The sequence below is a fragment of the Plecotus auritus genome, assembly GCF_963455305.1.
Source record: "Plecotus auritus genome assembly, chromosome: 14".
In the NCBI taxonomy this organism is placed as follows: domain Eukaryota; kingdom Metazoa; phylum Chordata; class Mammalia; order Chiroptera; family Vespertilionidae; genus Plecotus; species Plecotus auritus.
Window position 1 is genome coordinate 848,097 of NC_137780.1, and position 16,454 is coordinate 864,550.

Below are 16,454 nucleotides of genomic sequence, written 5' to 3' on the forward strand. Positions count from 1 at the left end.
TTACCAGAATCTGCCTGGCACAGGCCTCGCTCCAGTACAGAGGCCACACCAGCCCTGCCCCCGCCGTCCAGGCTCGCTCCCTCCTGGACCCTGTCCTCAGCCCCCCCCCACCCTCCCACCCCCGGGGCCTGGCGTGAGCTGAGCATGGACCCATGGAGGGTTTGTCCACCTGCAGCTCCATGTCCCTCCGGTCAGGCCCTCTGCCATCGGTCCCCCTCCTCCGAGGGCTCTGCCTGCTGGGGACATGGGAGCAAGGGGAGCCACAGGACCTCGAGGTGGGGTCTCGGGGAGCCCTGCAGGGGCTGGGCCGCTGGAAATGACAGGGCGTGAGTCGGGGCGGCGTGGGGCGGGCGGGGTGCTGCCTCATCGCTTGGGAAGCCAGTGCAAGCGTAGACAGCTCCCCTGACGCAGGCGCGGGGGGGGGGAGGTAGTGTGGGGGGGCGTGGCGCGGCTGCCAGGGCAACAGCAGGCTCTCCAGGCCCCGGGTTGGGGGAAGCCCCCGGGGAGCGTTGCAGGAACCCAGAACTCTCCTCAGGGCCTCAGACCCCACAGCCGGGGCCTGGCCCGCTGATGGACGGCAGCCTCCTGGGTGAGGCCAGGCCTGGCGAGCAGAGGGGGGCCCCCCCAGCTGAGGGCCCCCGGGGGGAACAGCAAAGCCATACCTGGCTCAGCTGTACCAGAGCAGGGGCCCCCACCCTCCTCCCTGGCCCGACTCCTCGCCTGCCCTTTCTAACCCCATGCAAATGCCAGGAGCTGCCGACGGGCCGCCATCGGGGAACAGGACGAGCCCAGCGCCCCCGGATCCAGGCTGGGGGGGGAGGCCCGCATCTCCCCGTCGGAGGGGAAGCGGGGTCCCAGGTAGCCCAGCCTCAGGGCCAGGTGATGCCAGCAGGGACCAACTCCCTCGTCATCTCACACACACACACACACACACACACACACACACACACACGCACACACACGCTCTCAGGAGAGTGAAACTGGCAGCTCAGCAGAACGGGGACCTGCCCTCCGAGGCGAGGCCCAGGGAGGGCGCGCCCGAGCCTGCAGGCCCCCCCTCCCCCCCCCCGGCGCCCCCCTCCCCCCCAGCGAAGGCCAGGCTTGCTGCCCCCCAGCACAGCACCCGGTCCAGCCCCCGCGTCACCCCCAGCGTTTGGACCAGGGGGAGGGAGGGGGCCGTCCTGGCCGAGGCTGCAGCCGAGCTGGACGGGAGAGCAGGGTGCCGGGGGCACCCAGTCCCCTGCCCTGTGGGCGTCAGACCTGCTCCTCCCTCGGCCCTGGTCCCAGGGGGTCTCCTGAGGAGGGACAGCCTCAGGCAGGTGGGTGGGGTGGGGTCCTGCCTTAGGGACACCGTGCGTCTCCCTCGAGGCCTGGAGGGGGCCCTGGAGACCCCCAGCCTGGAGAACAGGCCCCTGGGGGTGGGACTGTTATGGGGCTGGAAGCGGAGGGGCAGGGGACAGAGGGACAGAGAGGAGGGCTCCATAGGGGACTGTCAGGGTGGGCTGCAGGGCAGGGCCTTTGTGGGGTTGGGAGGGGGCAGGCTACCCTCCGCGGGAGGGAGGGGGGCGGGCTGGCAGGAGGGCCCAGGGCACACCCATCCCTGCTCCTGGGAGGGGCCGCCCGACGGCTGAGTGCTGGCAGCTTCCCGCCAGGCGCTCGGCGGTGGCCAAATGCTGGAGCAGCGCTTGTCCCCGGCCCCTGGGGGCCCCACCCCCCCGCCACCCTCCTCAGCCTGCGCCCAATCCCAGGGCCTCACCCAGGACACCGAGTCCCGGGACACCAGGGCTGTCAGCAGCCTGGCCGCGCCCGGGAGGTGGGCATGGGCGGGAGAGAGGCCTGTCCGCCGCTGTCCAGCACCCACACCTGGCCGGGTCTGAGCCCCTGGCCCCGTCCGGCCTCGGCGTCTCTCCACCAGCCCGTCCCCTCCTCCTTGGTGGTACCATCCCTGACAGCACGCTCTGCAGTCCCGTCGGGGCCCCGAGGGGGTCACATTGGCTGCACTCCCGCACCACTCCTTGACCTCAGGGACCCCAGCTTTGGTCTCAGGAAGGAGAGGGGAGGGCTGCTGCGCGGCGGGGAGGGGGGGCAGGTCAAGCTGCTGAGGAGTCAGAGAGCCAAGCCGGAGAGGGCCTGTCAGTCAGAGCCTGATGGCCCCGCCCCCTGTTCCCACCCAGGACCCACACACCAAGGCGGTCCAGGCCCCCCAGGCCCCCAAGGGTCCTGCCTCCGGACCTCCACCCTGAGGACTCTCTCAGTGACACCCCGAGCTCAAGGCCCCACCTCCAGGAGCCCCCGGGCTGAGGGCCTGGCCACGGTGAGGTCCTGGAGGGTGGGAGGGGCGGCGGCCATACAGGTCCCTCCTCCAGGCCTGTCCAGGGCTCCTATGTCCAGCAGACAGTTCTCCCAGAGAGACCTGGGGGAGACGGGGGGCAGGAGAGGGGGGGGCAGAGCCCCGGGGCTGGGCCCAGATTGCACTTCTGCTACCTTTCCAGCCACTGCAGAGCCTGCGGCGCCACCTGGTGGTCAAGTCTGGAATGGCAGGCCGGTTGATGGGGGCTGGGGGGGGTGGGGGGGCGGGGATGGGACTCAGAGGAGGAGGCTGAGGCCTCGCTGTCCCTGCTGCCCCCTGGACCCCTGGACCCCTGACCCTCTGAGGACAGGAGTCAGCCCCCCTCCTCACAGGCCTGGGCTCCTGGCTCCCCGCTGCCCACGTCACAGTCTCCCTGGGACAGAGGAGCTCACAGCTGGGGTGTGTCCTCGCATGAATGTGGGGAGACGCCGGCCCAGCACGGCCCAGGGGGGCCCCGGAGACACTGAGCCACAGGAGATACTCTTAGGGTTGAGGGCCCCCGGCCCTCCCTCCCTGCTGGACTGCGCTGGCCTCGTCGTCAGCCCGATTCTGACCCCCTTCTTTCCACAACCCAGAACCCCCCCTCCCCCCCTCCCGCTGCAGCCCGGTCTCCAGGCTCTGCTCCAGGAGCCGCCCTCCAAGCACACCTCCAGGCGGTTGGCAGCTGGTCACCCAACGTTTTAATGAGGAAAAACACAGCGAGCAGCCCCCCACCCCCCACGTGTCCTCCGGGCCCCAGTGCCCACCCAGGACCTCGGACCTCCTTCCTGTCCCCTCCCTGGGGTCACAGCAGCCCAGCTCTTCCCTCCCAGGGCCCCGGCCTCCCCGCTGCAGGTGGCTCCCCTGGGGGCGTGCTCAGGTGAGAAGGAAGCAGCAGGGGGAAGGGGGACCTTCATGGTCAGCCTGTCGGTCAGCCTGTGGGTGCGGCCGGAGGCTGGGTGTCTCCCCCGTTCCTCCTTTCCTTCCCCACGGGCTTTCCTGGGGGAACCTTCCAGAAGCCCCTCGCTGCTGCCGCCCTGGCCTCCGGGTGGCGTCCTCCGTCCCGTCCGACCCTCGGGACTGGCCCCTGGCCGGCGTGGCCATCAGGCGTCCGTCCTCCTCCGTGGCTGGGTGGCCAGGCAGGGCCATCGAGGGCGAGGCAGGCTAGGAGCTGGGATCTGCAAGACACGGACACCAGGTATCCGGCGGGTCCCCGGGGGGCAGCGCCCCCCGCCCCCCCCCACACACACACCTGCTAAGTGGGACGGTCCTACAGCAAAGGGGTTAGGCCTGGGCTCTGCCACGGGGGCCCTGGGTTCAAATCCAGAACCAGAAGATGCTCTCGGAACTCAGACCAGTCCTTCCCGGCCCCGGGCAGCCCTCAGCACCCAGACAGGAGGCAACTCTACCAGCGGGGCTTCTGAGGGGCCCCCCCGAGTCCCAGGCACAGAGGGCGCAGGGCGGAAGGGGGGGTCCCGGGCCAGAGCTGAAGGGCCATTTTTGTACCAAGGACCATTCTGAATAATTAAAGGGTTTAGGGTTATTTATTTGGCTATTCAAACTATGAGATGTTCAAACTATAAGATTATTGGGGCCCTGACCGGTTTGGCTCCGTGGATAGAGCGTCGTCGGCCTGCGGACTCAAGGGTCCCAGGTTCGATTCCGGTCAAGGGCATGTCCCTTGGTTGTGGGCACATCCCCAGTGGGAGGTGTGCAGGAGGCAGCTGATCGATGTTTCTCTCTCATCGATGTTTCTAACTCTCTCTCCCTCTCCCTTCCTCTCTGTAAAAAAAAAAATCAATAAAATATATTTTAAAAAAAAGATTATTGGGGAGAAATTGTGTGTGTGTGTGTTTTGTTAATCCTCACCCAAGGATATTTTCCCATTCATTTTTAGAGAGAGGGAGAAACAGAGAGAAACATCGATGTGCGAGAGACACATGGATGGGTGGCCTCCTGCACGTGCCCCGACCAGGGCCGGGAAAATTGCCACCACGGTACGTGACGTGCCCTTGACCGGAATCGAACCCGGGAACCCTTCAGTCCACGGGCCGACGCTCTATCCACTGAGCCACCCCGGCCAGGGCGAGAAATGCTTTCCTTTGAGCAAACGCGATTTGCTGCGCTGTGAGGAAGTTTACCGACGAGAGAATGCCATGGCTTTGGGCTCTGACTCCGCATGTGGGCGTGCGTACGGAGAGAGCACACAACTCCAGACCTCTCTCTCTCTGCTGATGCCAAGCATCGCCCGTCCACGACGCAGCCCACATCCCACCTTTGCAGGCCAGCCAACCCCGGGGCCCTTCAGCGAGGGCCAGCGAGGGCCGGGTTCAAGGCAGAGTCCATGGCGGCCACTCGGAGAACCCCGCCCAGTCCCCTACCCCGCCCCCCCTCCCCCCCCTGCCCCGAGGACCCCTGCAGGCAGGTGGCCACGCCCCTGGCTCCCTCCCCTCCCCCGCGCCCGGCCTTGGCCAGGCCGGCAGGTACCTGTGACCAGGACGGTGGCCGTGCTGACGGCCTGGCCCAGCGCGTTCTCGGCCACCGCCTTGTACAGGCCGCTGTCCTCGGGGCCGACGGCGGGGATGACCAGGGAGCACACGCCCAGCGTGTCGGTGCTGTACGCCCCGCGGCGGCCCCCCAGGCTCTCGCCGTTCCTGAACCAGGTGACGCGGGGCGGCGGGCAGCCTCGCACGGCGCAGCTCATGCAGCACTCGCAGCCCGCCGGCAGCAGGTGCGAGCGCAGGCCCACCAGGAACCAGGGCTTCTGGCCGCGGTCCGGCTCCCGGTAGCTCGGGGCCTTCACCGGGACCTTGTCTGGAAGGGAAGCACGGGGGGGGGGGGGGGGGGGGCAGTCAGGAGGCTCGGAGGGAGGCAGGCAGGCGGCTGGGGACAGGAGCGTCCTTCCTGCCAAGCAGGCCCCAGGCTTGCCTCACTCTTTGTCTGATTGTTTGTTTAATTTAAAAAAACCAATATTTTAATTGATTTCAGAGAGTGGAAGGGAGAGGGAGAGAGGGAGAAACATCCATGATGAGAGAGAATCGCCGACCGGCGGCCTCCTGCACGCCCCACACTGGGGATGGAGCCCACAACCCGGGCCTGTGCCCCGACCGGGAATCCAACCGTGACCTCCTGGTTCCTAGGTGGACGCTCAACCCCTGAGCCACGCCGGCTGGGCGAGGGATGTTTAATTTTTTTTTTATTTTTTTTTACCATGGGCTAACACAGGTCCCCTGCGGACACGTGAGAGCAGAGCATAGAGCAGCCGTGGGCAAACTACGGCCCGCGGGCCGGATCCGGCTGTTCTATCCGGTTCTCTTGCTCTCCCCTCCGCTCCTTTACTTTGAATTTATATTAGTTCACACAAACACTCCATCCATGCTTTTGTTCCGGCCCTCCGGTCCAGTTGAAGAACCCATGGTGGCCCTCGAGTCAAAAAGTTTGCCCACCCCTGGCACAGAGCACAGAGTCGAAGGAGAACGAGTGAAAGGCCATCACAGCCTCCCCTTTTTGGAGTGGAACCTGCCTGGAGTGTTCGAACTTTAGAAAATTCGCCTGGTTTTGTCATTGCTTTTAACATCGGCGGGGGGCGGGGGGGGGGCGGGCTGTGTCTAAGGTCTCCTGTGTTTGGCTGGGTTTTCCGGGAGCCACTGACCTCATCGCCTGCCTCCCGAGGGCACGTGGAGCCCCAGGCACCCACAGCCCCTCCGTTCTCCCCACGGAGGTGGGACTCCCCGGCCCCCCTCCCCGGCCGGAGTCAGGGACCCAGAGGACCCGGTGCAGTGGGGGTCGGACAGGAGAGGGGCGGCCACAGTTCCGGGCCGCCGGCTGGACTCCGGGTCCAGCTACACATGGAGACACGCTCCGGCCGCTTTGGCCACGTGGCCTCGGCACCCCCTCCCCCACCCCCTGCTGCCCCCGGGGGGTGCCCGGAGCCGCTCACCTCGCAGCCGCGGGAGGCACCAGGGCTGGCTGGTGTCCGAGGGCTCGCTGGCCCCCAGCTCGTTCTTGGCCACCACGCGGAAGTGGTACTCGTGGCCGGGGACGACGCCCAGGAAGGTGAAGCGGGTGGTGTGCACGCGGTCGGCCACCTCGCGCCAGGCCCCGTGCGCCGCGGAGCGCATCAGCACCGTGTAGTGCAGCGGGACGCCCCGGGCCTCATCGGGCGAGGGCTCCCACTCGGCCGTCACCGTCCCCGGCACGTTCTCCTGCAGGTGGATGGGCCCCGGCGCCTGTGGCCTCGCTTTTTTTCATAAAAAAGGAAAAGAAAAGAAAAGAAAAGAAAAGAAAAAAAAAGAAAAGAAAAGAAAAGAGAAAAGAAAAGAAAAGAAAAGAAAAGAAAAGAAAAGAAAAGAGAAAAGAGAAGAGAAGAGAAGAGAAGAGAAGAGAAGAGAGAAAAGAAAAGAAAAGAAAAGAAAAGAAAAGAAAGAAAAGAAAAGGAAAGGAAAGGAAAGGAAAGAAAAAAGAAAAGAAACAGCCGGTGGGAGGGTTGGGGTGCGCTGTCCCTGCACAGACAGGTGGGGCGGGGGGTGGGCGGGGGGGGGGCAGCCTCACCTGCCACCCTGAGGGTGAAGGTGTGGGTGGCCTCCTGCCCCTGCGGGCCCCTCAGCACCACGCAGTAGAGGCCGCTGTCTGAGAGGCTGGCCGCGGGCACCAGGAGCTGGGTGAGGCCGTCCTTGGTGGACGTCACGCTCCTTTTCGACAGGGGCAGGCCGTCCTTCAGCCAGGTCACCTCGGGCAGCGGGGCCGCCTGGGGGACGAGAAGGGAGCGCGGGGAGGGATAGCTCTGGGGTGTCCACGGCCTGTGGGCGGGGTCTGCGGGGACCTGGGGCAGAGAGGGTGCTGGGAGGGGTGTGGGTGGGGCTGGGCCTGCGAGGAGACCCCTTTACTTCCTTTTTTTTGTTTGTTTTGTTTTGTTAATCCTCCCCCCGAGGATATTATTCCATGGAATTTTTAGAGAGAGCGTGGAAGAGAGAGGGAGAGACAGAGAGAAACGTCGACGTGAGAGAAACACATCGAGGGGTTGCCTCCTGCACGCGCCCCGACCAGGGCCTGGGCCAGGGAGGAGCCTGCCACCGAGGTACGTGCCCCGGACCGAAATCGAACCCGGGACCCTTTGGTCCGCAGGCCAATGCTCTATCCACTGAACCAAACTAGCTAAGGTCTCCCTCTCTCCCTCCCTCTCCCCTTCTTATTCCTCCCCTCCCTCTCTCCCTCCCCCCTTCCCCCCCCCTCCCTCTCTCCCTCCCTCCCTCCCTCCTTCCCTCCCTCCCTCACTGTGGCCTGATGCCCAGCCTGGGTCAGAAGGGCACCGAGGGCCGAGCCTGGATCCCTTGGCCGCTGGCAACGGCCCCTCTCCACGCCGCTCGGCAGACACACTCACCTCGAAGCGAACGGGCACGCGAATGGTGTCCCCGACTCGGACCACCAGGGCGTCCATGGTGCTGGAGTCCACGAGGAACCTGGGACAGACTGCAACACACATCATGGCCGTCACCCCCCCCCCCCCTGCTCTCCTGCTGTCCGGTCATGGTCACCACCAGGCGGGCAGGGGAGGGGAGGGGAGGGCGGGGCCGGCCTCCCCGGGGCTGAGACCTGACGGACACCTGGCTTCCGAGGGAGCTGGGAGGGGAGGGCAGGTTTAGGCAGGGACAGAGGGGGACACAGAGTTAGCCAGCACTTCCCGAGCCTCGCCGGGCGGACGGGCGGACGGACAGCCAGGTGGGCACCTGGTTTTAAATCCCGTCTCTGCCACAGATTTTTTTTTTTTTTTTTTTTTAATCCTCACCCGAGGATATTTTTTTCTACTGATTTTTAGAGAGTGGAAGGAGGCAGGAGAGACGGAGAGAAACACCGAGGTGAGCGAGACACACGGATGGGCTGCCTCCCGACCCGGGCCGGGAAGCTGCGACCCCCAGGCTGACGCTCTATCCCCCGAGCCACCGGCTAGAGCCGTGGTCGGCAAACTGCGGCTCGCGAGCCACAGGCGGCTCTTTGGCCCCTGGAGTGTGGCTCTTCCACAAAATACCACGGCCTGGGCGAGTCTAGGTTGGAGAAGTGGCGTTAGAAGAGGTTTAAGTTTAAAAAACGTGGCTCTCCAAAGAAATGTCCATCGTTGTGCTGTTGATATTTGGCTCTGTGGACGAAGGAGTTTGCCGACCACTGGGCTAGAGCACCTCGTGGGGTTTTTTTTTACAAGTTGCAACGAGAAACCACGTCTGAAAGGGCCTGCCTGGCACACAGTAGGTGCTCGGTGAACGTGACCTGGTTAGACTGGGGAAGGAAGGGGTCCCGGCTCCCAGCCCCGGCAGGCCGCTCAGGCCCCGCCCCCCCCCCAAAGGAAGGGCGAGGAGGGAGGGGCGCTCACCTTGGACGGGCATGGCATGCACCACCACGTCCAGGACGGCGGGCTCCCCGCGGCCCCCGTCGTTCACGGCGACGACCCGCACGAAGTAGGCCTCCCGGGGCCGCAGCCCCTTGGCCGTGTGGGCGGTGCCAGGCACGGTGCCCGCGTGGCACGGGGCCCACTCCAGGCTGTCCGAGGGGCACAGCTCCACCACGTATCCCTGCGCCTCGTCCCCGTCCTGGGCGTCCGGCGGGGCCCAGCGCAGGCTGATGCTGGTGTGCGATGTGTCTGTGACCTGCAGGTCCCTCACGGGCCCGGGGGGTCCTGGCCGAGCAACGGGGAGCGTGAGGCGTGGCACCTCCTCCAGGGAGCCTCGCCCCGGCTCACTCCACTCACTCAGCAACCTGCCTGCCCCCCTCGCTCCCCCCCCCACCCCACCTCCATGATTCCTGCCACCTGGGACTCTGCGGGTGACGTCTCCATCCCCAAGATCCCAAAGACTAGCATCCTGTATCTCTTTTTTTAAAAAAATACATTTTACTGATTTTTTTACAGAGAGGAAGGGAGAGGGATAGAGAGTTAGAAACATCGATGAGAGAGAAACATCCATCAGCTGCCTCCTGCACACTCCCTACTGGGGATGTGCCCGCAACCAAGGTACATGCCCTTGGCCGGAATCGAACCCGGGACCCTTCAGTCCGCAGGCCGACGCTCTATCCACTGGGCCAAACTGGCTAGGGCTATTTTATTTATTATTATTATTTTTTTAAAAAAATATATATGTTATTGATTTTTTACAGAGAGGAAGGGAGAGGAATAGAGAGCTAGAAACATTGATGAGAGAGAAACATCGATCAGCTGCCTCCTGCACACCTCCTACTGGGGATGTGCCCGCAACCAAGGTCCATGCCCTTGACCGGAATCGAACCGGGGACCCTTCAGTCCGCAGGCCGACGCTCTATCCACTGAGCCACACCGGTCAGGGCATAGAATCCTTTATCTCTTTGTCCTGAGCTCTGAGCTGCTCGTCACCACTGCCTGTCACGAGGCATCTAGATCTGTGTTTCCCAGGCTACCTGCCTCTCAAGCGAGGCCTTTTCTTTCTTAATTTAATGTATTTTTATTGATGTCAGAGAGAGAAACATCCATGATAAGAGAGGATCATGGATCGGCTGCCTCCCGCACGCCCCACACTGGGGACCGAGCCCCCAACCCGGGCCTGTGCCCTTGACCGGGAATCGAACCGTGACCTCCTGGTTCGCAGGTTGACGCTCTACCCCTGAGCCACGCCGGCCGGGCCTGGCCATTCCCTTCCGACTGTCCCTGACCGGCGGCCTCCTTGTCCTGTCTCCCGGCTTCAGAGCCACCTCCCTGCTCCCCTCCACCCCCCCTCATCCTGGGTTGCCGTCTCACTTACTCATGGGGTCCCGAGCGAAGACGGGGTTCGAGGGGGGCCCAGGCTGCCCGGGGCCGGAGGGAGCCACGGCCGTGACCCGGAACTCGTACTGACAGTCGGGCCGCAAGTCCGTCACGGAACACCTCCGCTCTGTGAGGGGACCCACACGTTAGCGCCATGGGGGCGGGACCAGGAGATGGGACACAGACAGTGTCCGGGGGTCCCGGGGGGCCCCACACAGCCCTGTGCTCCAGCCAGCGGGGGTGACCCAGACCTCGCCAAGGCACAGCGGGGGCTGCTCAGGGGGTCAGGACCCCAATTTTTGTCACTGACTTGCTGGGTGGCCATGGGCAAGTGCCTTAACCCCTCATCTTTTTCTTTGTTTGTTTTACTATACTAGGTGTGCCGGTGAATGATGCAGATTTTTTCCAATAGATGGGTTACACGTATGTCGACATGTATGCGATTTGATATGTATGCTGTTTTGTTGTATTGCTCCTTCAGACGACCCCTTGTTCCGATCGACGGCACACGCACTTTCTGAGCAGCCCTTCAAAACGTACAAAGAAGTGCAAAAAGGGGTCTCTGAATGGTGTGCCTCAAAACAAGAGAAGTTCTATTGGGACGGTACCCACCAATGACCTGAAAGATGGGGGAAATGTGTAGCTAGCGACGGACATTCCTTTGAACAAAGCACTTTCGATGTTTCTCTTGAAATTATCGTGTTTTCTTTGATGACAAAATCTGCATTATTAACCGGTATCCGCATTATTAACCAGTACACCTAGTATTTTTATTGATTTCAGAGAGGAAGGGAGAGGCAGAGAGAGAAACATCCATGATGAGAGAGAATCATCCATCAGCTGCCTCCTGCACGCCCCCCTACTGGGGATGGAGCCTGCAACCCGGGCATGTGCCCTGACCGGGAATCGAACCCTGACCTCCTGGTTCATAGGTCGATGCTCAACCACGGAGCCACGCCAGCTGGGCTTAACCTCTCCCCTGTGGACGAGACGCTAAGACCTGGGCAGGGAGTGAGCTACCCAAGGTCAAGGGTGGACGGGGGGACAGGCTAATGGCCATGTCTCCGGCTTCCACCCCAAGATGCCCACCAGCCCGGGGTCTCCCCTCTGTGCTGTGGACACTGTGGTCACACGATTCCTTGTTGGGGTGATGTGGGTGGAGGGGGCCATCCTGGGTGCTGTGGGGTGTTGAACAGCATCTCCGCCCTCCTCACTTTGGACGTCCCTCCCCATCTTCTCCCAGCATCCTCAGGGATCTGCCCCTGGGGAGACCCACGGCTCGGGGCGCATCTGGCCCGATGTCACCCCAGGACCTCGGAGCCAGGGGGACGCCCTGGGGGCCGTGGAGGCCGAGGTGCGGGCCGCTCACCAGGCACGGGCTGCTCGGTCACGGCCGCCCAGGTGTTGCTTCCCTTCTTGCGCTTGTCGACCAGGTAGCCGAGGATGTGGGCGCTGCCGGGGCCTCGGGGCGCCGTCCAGCTCAGGGTAATGCTCTGGCTGGAGGCGGACAGGATGGCCGGGGCCGAGGGGGGCCCAGGGCGCGCTGGGAGCAGAGGAGGTGGGTCAGCCGGAGGCTTAGGAATTGTCGGAGGGGCCAGTGGGGTGTCTGCGGGGCCACACTGTCCCTCCCCGGGGAGCGTTATTCAGAGACACGTCCCAGCTGCCCGAGGAGTGACGGGGACAGAGGAGCTTGTGGCCGAGGGGTCCGGCCAGACGGGCATCTATGGGGGACGAGGCCTCCCACCCCGGGCTCGCGCATGGGTCCCCCGGCATCCGGAGAGCCCCAGCTGGGAGGAGACCCCACATCTTGTTTCAGATCCTGAGTGACACGGGGAGAGGGCACCTCCACGGTGCCCACCGAGGACCCACGACCCTGCACAGTCCCTCCGCCCCGGGCACAGTGGGGAGCCTGAGACGGCCCCCAGCTTGGCCCGAGCCCCCCCTCACCCATCGTCCTCTTACCCTCGGGAGCCACCAGCACCTCCTGCGACTCCAGGCCCTCGCTGGGCCCCTCCGAATTCACGGCCCGCACGCGGTAGGCGTACTTCTTGCCCTGCTCCACCTGGGCGTCCGTGAAGCTGGTGGCGTCGGCGGGGGGCTCGCCCACCTTCAGCCACGTGCTGCGGCCGGCCTGCCGACGCTCCACCACATAATGCTCCACGGCGCGGCCCCCGTCGTCCCGGGGGGGCCCCCAGCGGAGGCAGACGCCAGCCCCCCGGCAGTCCTGCACCTCCAGGGGGCCCTGGGGTGGCTGGGGCTTGTCTGGGACCCGGGGGAGGAGCAGGAAGAGAAGGGGCGTCAGAGGAACTGGGGGGGCCTGCTGTACCCCCACCCCGGTCAGCAAATAAGCCTGCCGTGGGGGGAACCCCCAGAGAAGCCCAGGTAGGATCTAGAGGTGTCCCTGGTGTCTATCCCAACACAGACACATGCACACACACACACACACACACACACACACACACACACACACGTACACAGCCACACATACACAGTCACACACACTCACACGTGTGCACACATCATATGCATACGAGCACACACTCACACATGTGCATACACCATATGCATATGAGCGCACACACATGTGCACATGCCATATGCATATGCGCATGCACGCGCACGTACACGTGTGCGCACACCATATGCATATGCATGCACACACATATATGCACACACATATATATGCACATACCATATGCATATGCACGCGCGCGCACACATATATGCACACACTCACACATATGAACATGCCCAGGGAGGTATAATGGGGAGCACCAGCCCTGAGCCCAGCTGGCCCCCCTCAGGACCAGGGGTCCCTCCCCCCAGGCTGTGGAGGGGAGAGGGGACTGTGGGGCGGGGGGGGGGCAGCTGCTTTGATCTTAAACAGCCAGCGGGCGGGCGGGGAGGGTCAGCGCCGGGGCCCCAGGCCGTGGGGGGCGGGGGGCTGGGCGGGTACCTATGACGTGCAGGGTGAGCTCGGCCTGCACAGAGCCGCCCTGGCTGCGCAGCGTCACGCTGTACTGGCCGCTGTCCCTCCTGCTGGCGCTGGGGAGGCACAGCCGCGTGAAGCCGTCGCCCAGGGCCACCTGCGCCCCTCGGCCCCCCGTGCCGTCCACCGCGGCCCCGTCCTTCGTCCAGGCCGCCTGCACCGGGAGGCGGCTCTCGAAGGCGATCTTCACGTTCAGCGGCTTCCCCGCCTTGACCACCAGCGGCTCCTTCAGTCTCTCCATCACGTCCGGAGCGATGACCGGGGGATCTAGGGGCGACACAGGGCAAGGGGGGCAAGGAGGCCAGGGCCCCAGGCGCCGGGGGGGGGAGGGCATAGAAGGGCTCAGAGACGGAAGTTTGGGCTAAGAGTGAGGAACCTGAGGACTAATGGGGGGTGGGGGGGGGCTTTGTCTGCCGCAGAAGGGTCCCGGGTTCGATTCCGGTCAAGGGCACATGCCCAGGGTGTGGGCTCGACCCTCAGTAGGGGGTGTGCAGGAGGCAGCCGATCCGTGACTCTCTCTCCTCGTTGCTGTTTCTCTCTCTCTCTCCCTTCCCTCTCCTTTCTCTGAAATCAATGAAAAATACATGAATACGTAAATAAATAAAATAATAAAACCGTCCTCTCAGACGGAGGGTGGGCTGGACTCCGGCTGCAGACCAGCCTCACATTCAGGGGCTCGTGTATCTCCCGGCGCTGACCTCCAGGCGGGGAGGGGCGGGCCGGGCCTCACCTCGGACGGTCAGGGTGGCCTCGCTCTTCTGCTCGCCGGCCACGAAGCTGTACCTCCCGGCGTGGGCGCCCTGCGCGTGGGCAATGAGCAGCCTGTGCACCAGGCCCTCCTGCTCGAAGACCAGTCCGTCCTGGGCGCTGATCTGCAGACAGACAGGCCAGCAGTTGAGGCGGGCAGCTCCCGCCCAGGCTCCTCCGGGCCCGCCCCCCGCTCCCCACCCCCGGGGGGCCGTCACCAATGCAATCACAGGAGCCACCGTGACGGGCGGGTGAGCATCGAACGTGGTTCCAGGCCGGCCACGTGCTCACGCCCTGTGAGCCACCACCGCCCTGAACGGTCCCTACAACCTCACGCAGTAGGTCCCGTTATCAGCCCACGTGAGAGATGCAACCAGAGGCCACGGATGTGGCGTCGGAAGCCAGGCCCCCGATGCCAGGCCCGCTCCCTCCCTAGAGGTCAGAGGCCGCCCCGGGAGCCAAGGGGGTCTTGCCTCATTAGGCGGACAAAGTGGCTTTTGTATGCGGCCTTAAAGGACACGTCAAGCCCTGGCTGGTGTGGCTCAGTGGATAGAGCGTCGGCCTGCGGACTGAAGGGTCCCGCATTCGATTCCGGTCAAGGGCACGTGCCCCGGGTTGCAGGCTTGATCCCCAGGAGGGGGCGTGCAGGAGGCAGCCGATCCGTGATTCTCTCTCTCCTCAATGGATGTTTCTCTCTCTCCCTCTCCCTTCCACTCTGAAATCAATTAAAACCTTTAAAAAAAAAAAAAAAAAGACACATCGAGTTCAACAGGTGTTGTTGGGACAGAAACAGCACTGGGGCAGCTGAGAGCAGGGCGCGTCGGGGGGCAGGGATCGGGGCGCGCAGTGGGTCTAAAATCCTGCGTGTTGTGAACACACTGGGTGGTGGGCTAAGGGCCCAGGTGCGTTCAGAGGATGAAGAAGGATGCATGGACCCTGGCCTGCTCTCTGCTCTCCCTCTGGCCCTGCCCCAGACTGGTGGTGGAAATGGGGGGGCCGGGGGGCGGGGGGAGACACACAGTACCTGAACTCCATCTTTGAACCAGGCACCTGGTCCCAGGTCCCGGCTGAGAGTACAGGAGAGCGTGGTGGCCTCCCCCAGCCGTGCTTCTGTGTCAGCCAGGCCCCGGGAGAAGGAGCCCTGGGGGGCTGGAGAGACACAGACAGAGGGTGAGACCCCCCAAGGCCCAGCCTCCTAGGCCCTAGCCTGCATGGCCCCCTGGTGGGGGGGACCCCCAGGTCCTGCCAACTGACCTCTGCCCAACCCCTCGCTCTTCTCAGCTGGGCCTGGGCTAGGGGACCCACAGTGTGAGTCAGACCGCCCTGTGCTTTGGACATCGTGTGTCCGGACAGATGCTGGGGGCACCCGAGGCCCTTTGGCCCAGATCCCACCTGCACAAGGCTGCCTCCTGGACCGGGAGGAGATGCCCCCAGATGGGGGGGTGGGCGCTGGCAGGGACAGGTGCCTGGCGCTGGAGGAGGAGCTGGGAGGAGCGGGCCCCTGGCGGGCAGGGTCCCCGCGGGAGCCAGCCTGGCTGCGCACCTACCTCGGGCTTCTTCGCAGAAGCAGCCGGTACCGAGCTTGTGTCTGCCTCGGGGGCTCCGGGGGGCGTCCTGCCCTCGGCCACTGCCCGGCCTGCCCTCCACGCCGGCTCTCCTGCTGCCCGCGGGGCTCCCGTCCTCACGCGGCGCCTCCCCGGAGCTCCCCGCGTCCTCCGCTCCTGGCCACGGCCCCCGGCCTCCGGCCTCCTCCAGCGCCCGCCTCTCCGCGCCTCCAACCTTGGCCCCCGACCGCGTGCGGGACCTGCCCCCACGCGGGGCCTCGTCCTCCGTCAGGGCCTTGTTGTCCTCGGCCCCCAGGGGCTCCCTTCCTCCTCTCCGTCCTCTGTCGAGCGGGGACCCCGAGCCCCCGACATCCGTGGATCTGTCTCCAGAGTCTCTGCTGCCAGGGGGACCTTCCGGGCCGTCCCAGGCTCCGTCCACGTCCCGGGGGCCAGCGGACCTGCGGCGGCTCCCGGCCCCTGACCCTCTGCTCTCCCGCACCCCCGGGCCCTGCCTCCCACCTGCCTCTCCCGAGCCAGCAGCCCCTGCCCGGCCCCGGGAGCCCTCGGGCCCTTCCTGAGTCCCCCCGAAAGCAGCATCATCCACCCCAGAGCCGGGGGGCTGGCTCCCAGCTCCTGCACGGCCCCCGTCAAAACCCTGGTCTCCCCGGCCCGGGGCCCGGGCTCGGCTAACCCCCGGCCCATCGGCGGATGCCAACGTGGATTTGCCCCTCTGCCCGGGCCTCCAGCCTCCATCCTGGGCCTCGCCCGTGCCTGTCCCTGAGGCGGCCGCCACCCCCCCACCTCCCAGCAGGGAGTCCCCCGCACCCTGAGGCCCTGGTCCTCCCTGGGCAGTGGCTCCGCCCCTGTCCGCTGTCCCCGCCCCTGCACCTGCTTTCCGGGAGCCCTCTTCCCATCTGGATCCCAGAGCCCCTGCCCCTGCCCCTGCCCCTGCCCAGGCCTCACCCTCCATGGCCCCCCGACCATCAAGGCAGCCAGGGGCCCCCACACCCCCTGCCTGATCTGCAGACCCGCCCTTCCCGCCGGGGGCCCCTCTGTGCCCGGGAGACCCTGGGGCACCCAGGG

The 16,454-nt window shown here is 65.0% G+C and overlaps 2 protein-coding genes across 2 annotated transcripts in view; one reads left to right on the plus strand and one right to left on the minus strand.

Annotated features, from left to right (window-relative positions):
- PHLDA3 (pleckstrin homology like domain family A member 3) overlaps positions 1-16,454 on the plus strand; it is a 120,985-nt gene that overhangs the window by 99,760 nt on the left and 4,771 nt on the right. The gene's annotated exons all lie outside the window — the stretch shown is intronic.
- IGFN1 (immunoglobulin like and fibronectin type III domain containing 1) overlaps positions 3,012-16,454 on the minus strand; it is a 29,893-nt gene continuing 16,450 nt past the window's right edge. The window contains exons 13-25 of the mRNA XM_080651058.1: positions 15,375-16,172; positions 14,852-14,976; positions 13,811-13,952; positions 13,048-13,347; positions 12,054-12,353; positions 11,461-11,634; positions 10,090-10,218; positions 8,694-8,996; positions 7,710-7,798; positions 6,881-7,076; positions 6,270-6,569; positions 4,817-5,143; positions 3,012-3,507 (exon numbers count right to left, since the gene is read on the minus strand). Of these exons, the coding sequence (XP_080507184.1) occupies positions 3,494-3,507; positions 4,817-5,143; positions 6,270-6,569; positions 6,881-7,076; positions 7,710-7,798; positions 8,694-8,996; positions 10,090-10,218; positions 11,461-11,634; positions 12,054-12,353; positions 13,048-13,347; positions 13,811-13,952; positions 14,852-14,976; positions 15,375-16,172 (3,197 nt within the window). The 3' untranslated portion in view covers positions 3,012-3,493. The remainder of the gene's footprint in view (positions 3,508-4,816; positions 5,144-6,269; positions 6,570-6,880; positions 7,077-7,709; positions 7,799-8,693; positions 8,997-10,089; positions 10,219-11,460; positions 11,635-12,053; positions 12,354-13,047; positions 13,348-13,810; positions 13,953-14,851; positions 14,977-15,374; positions 16,173-16,454) is intronic.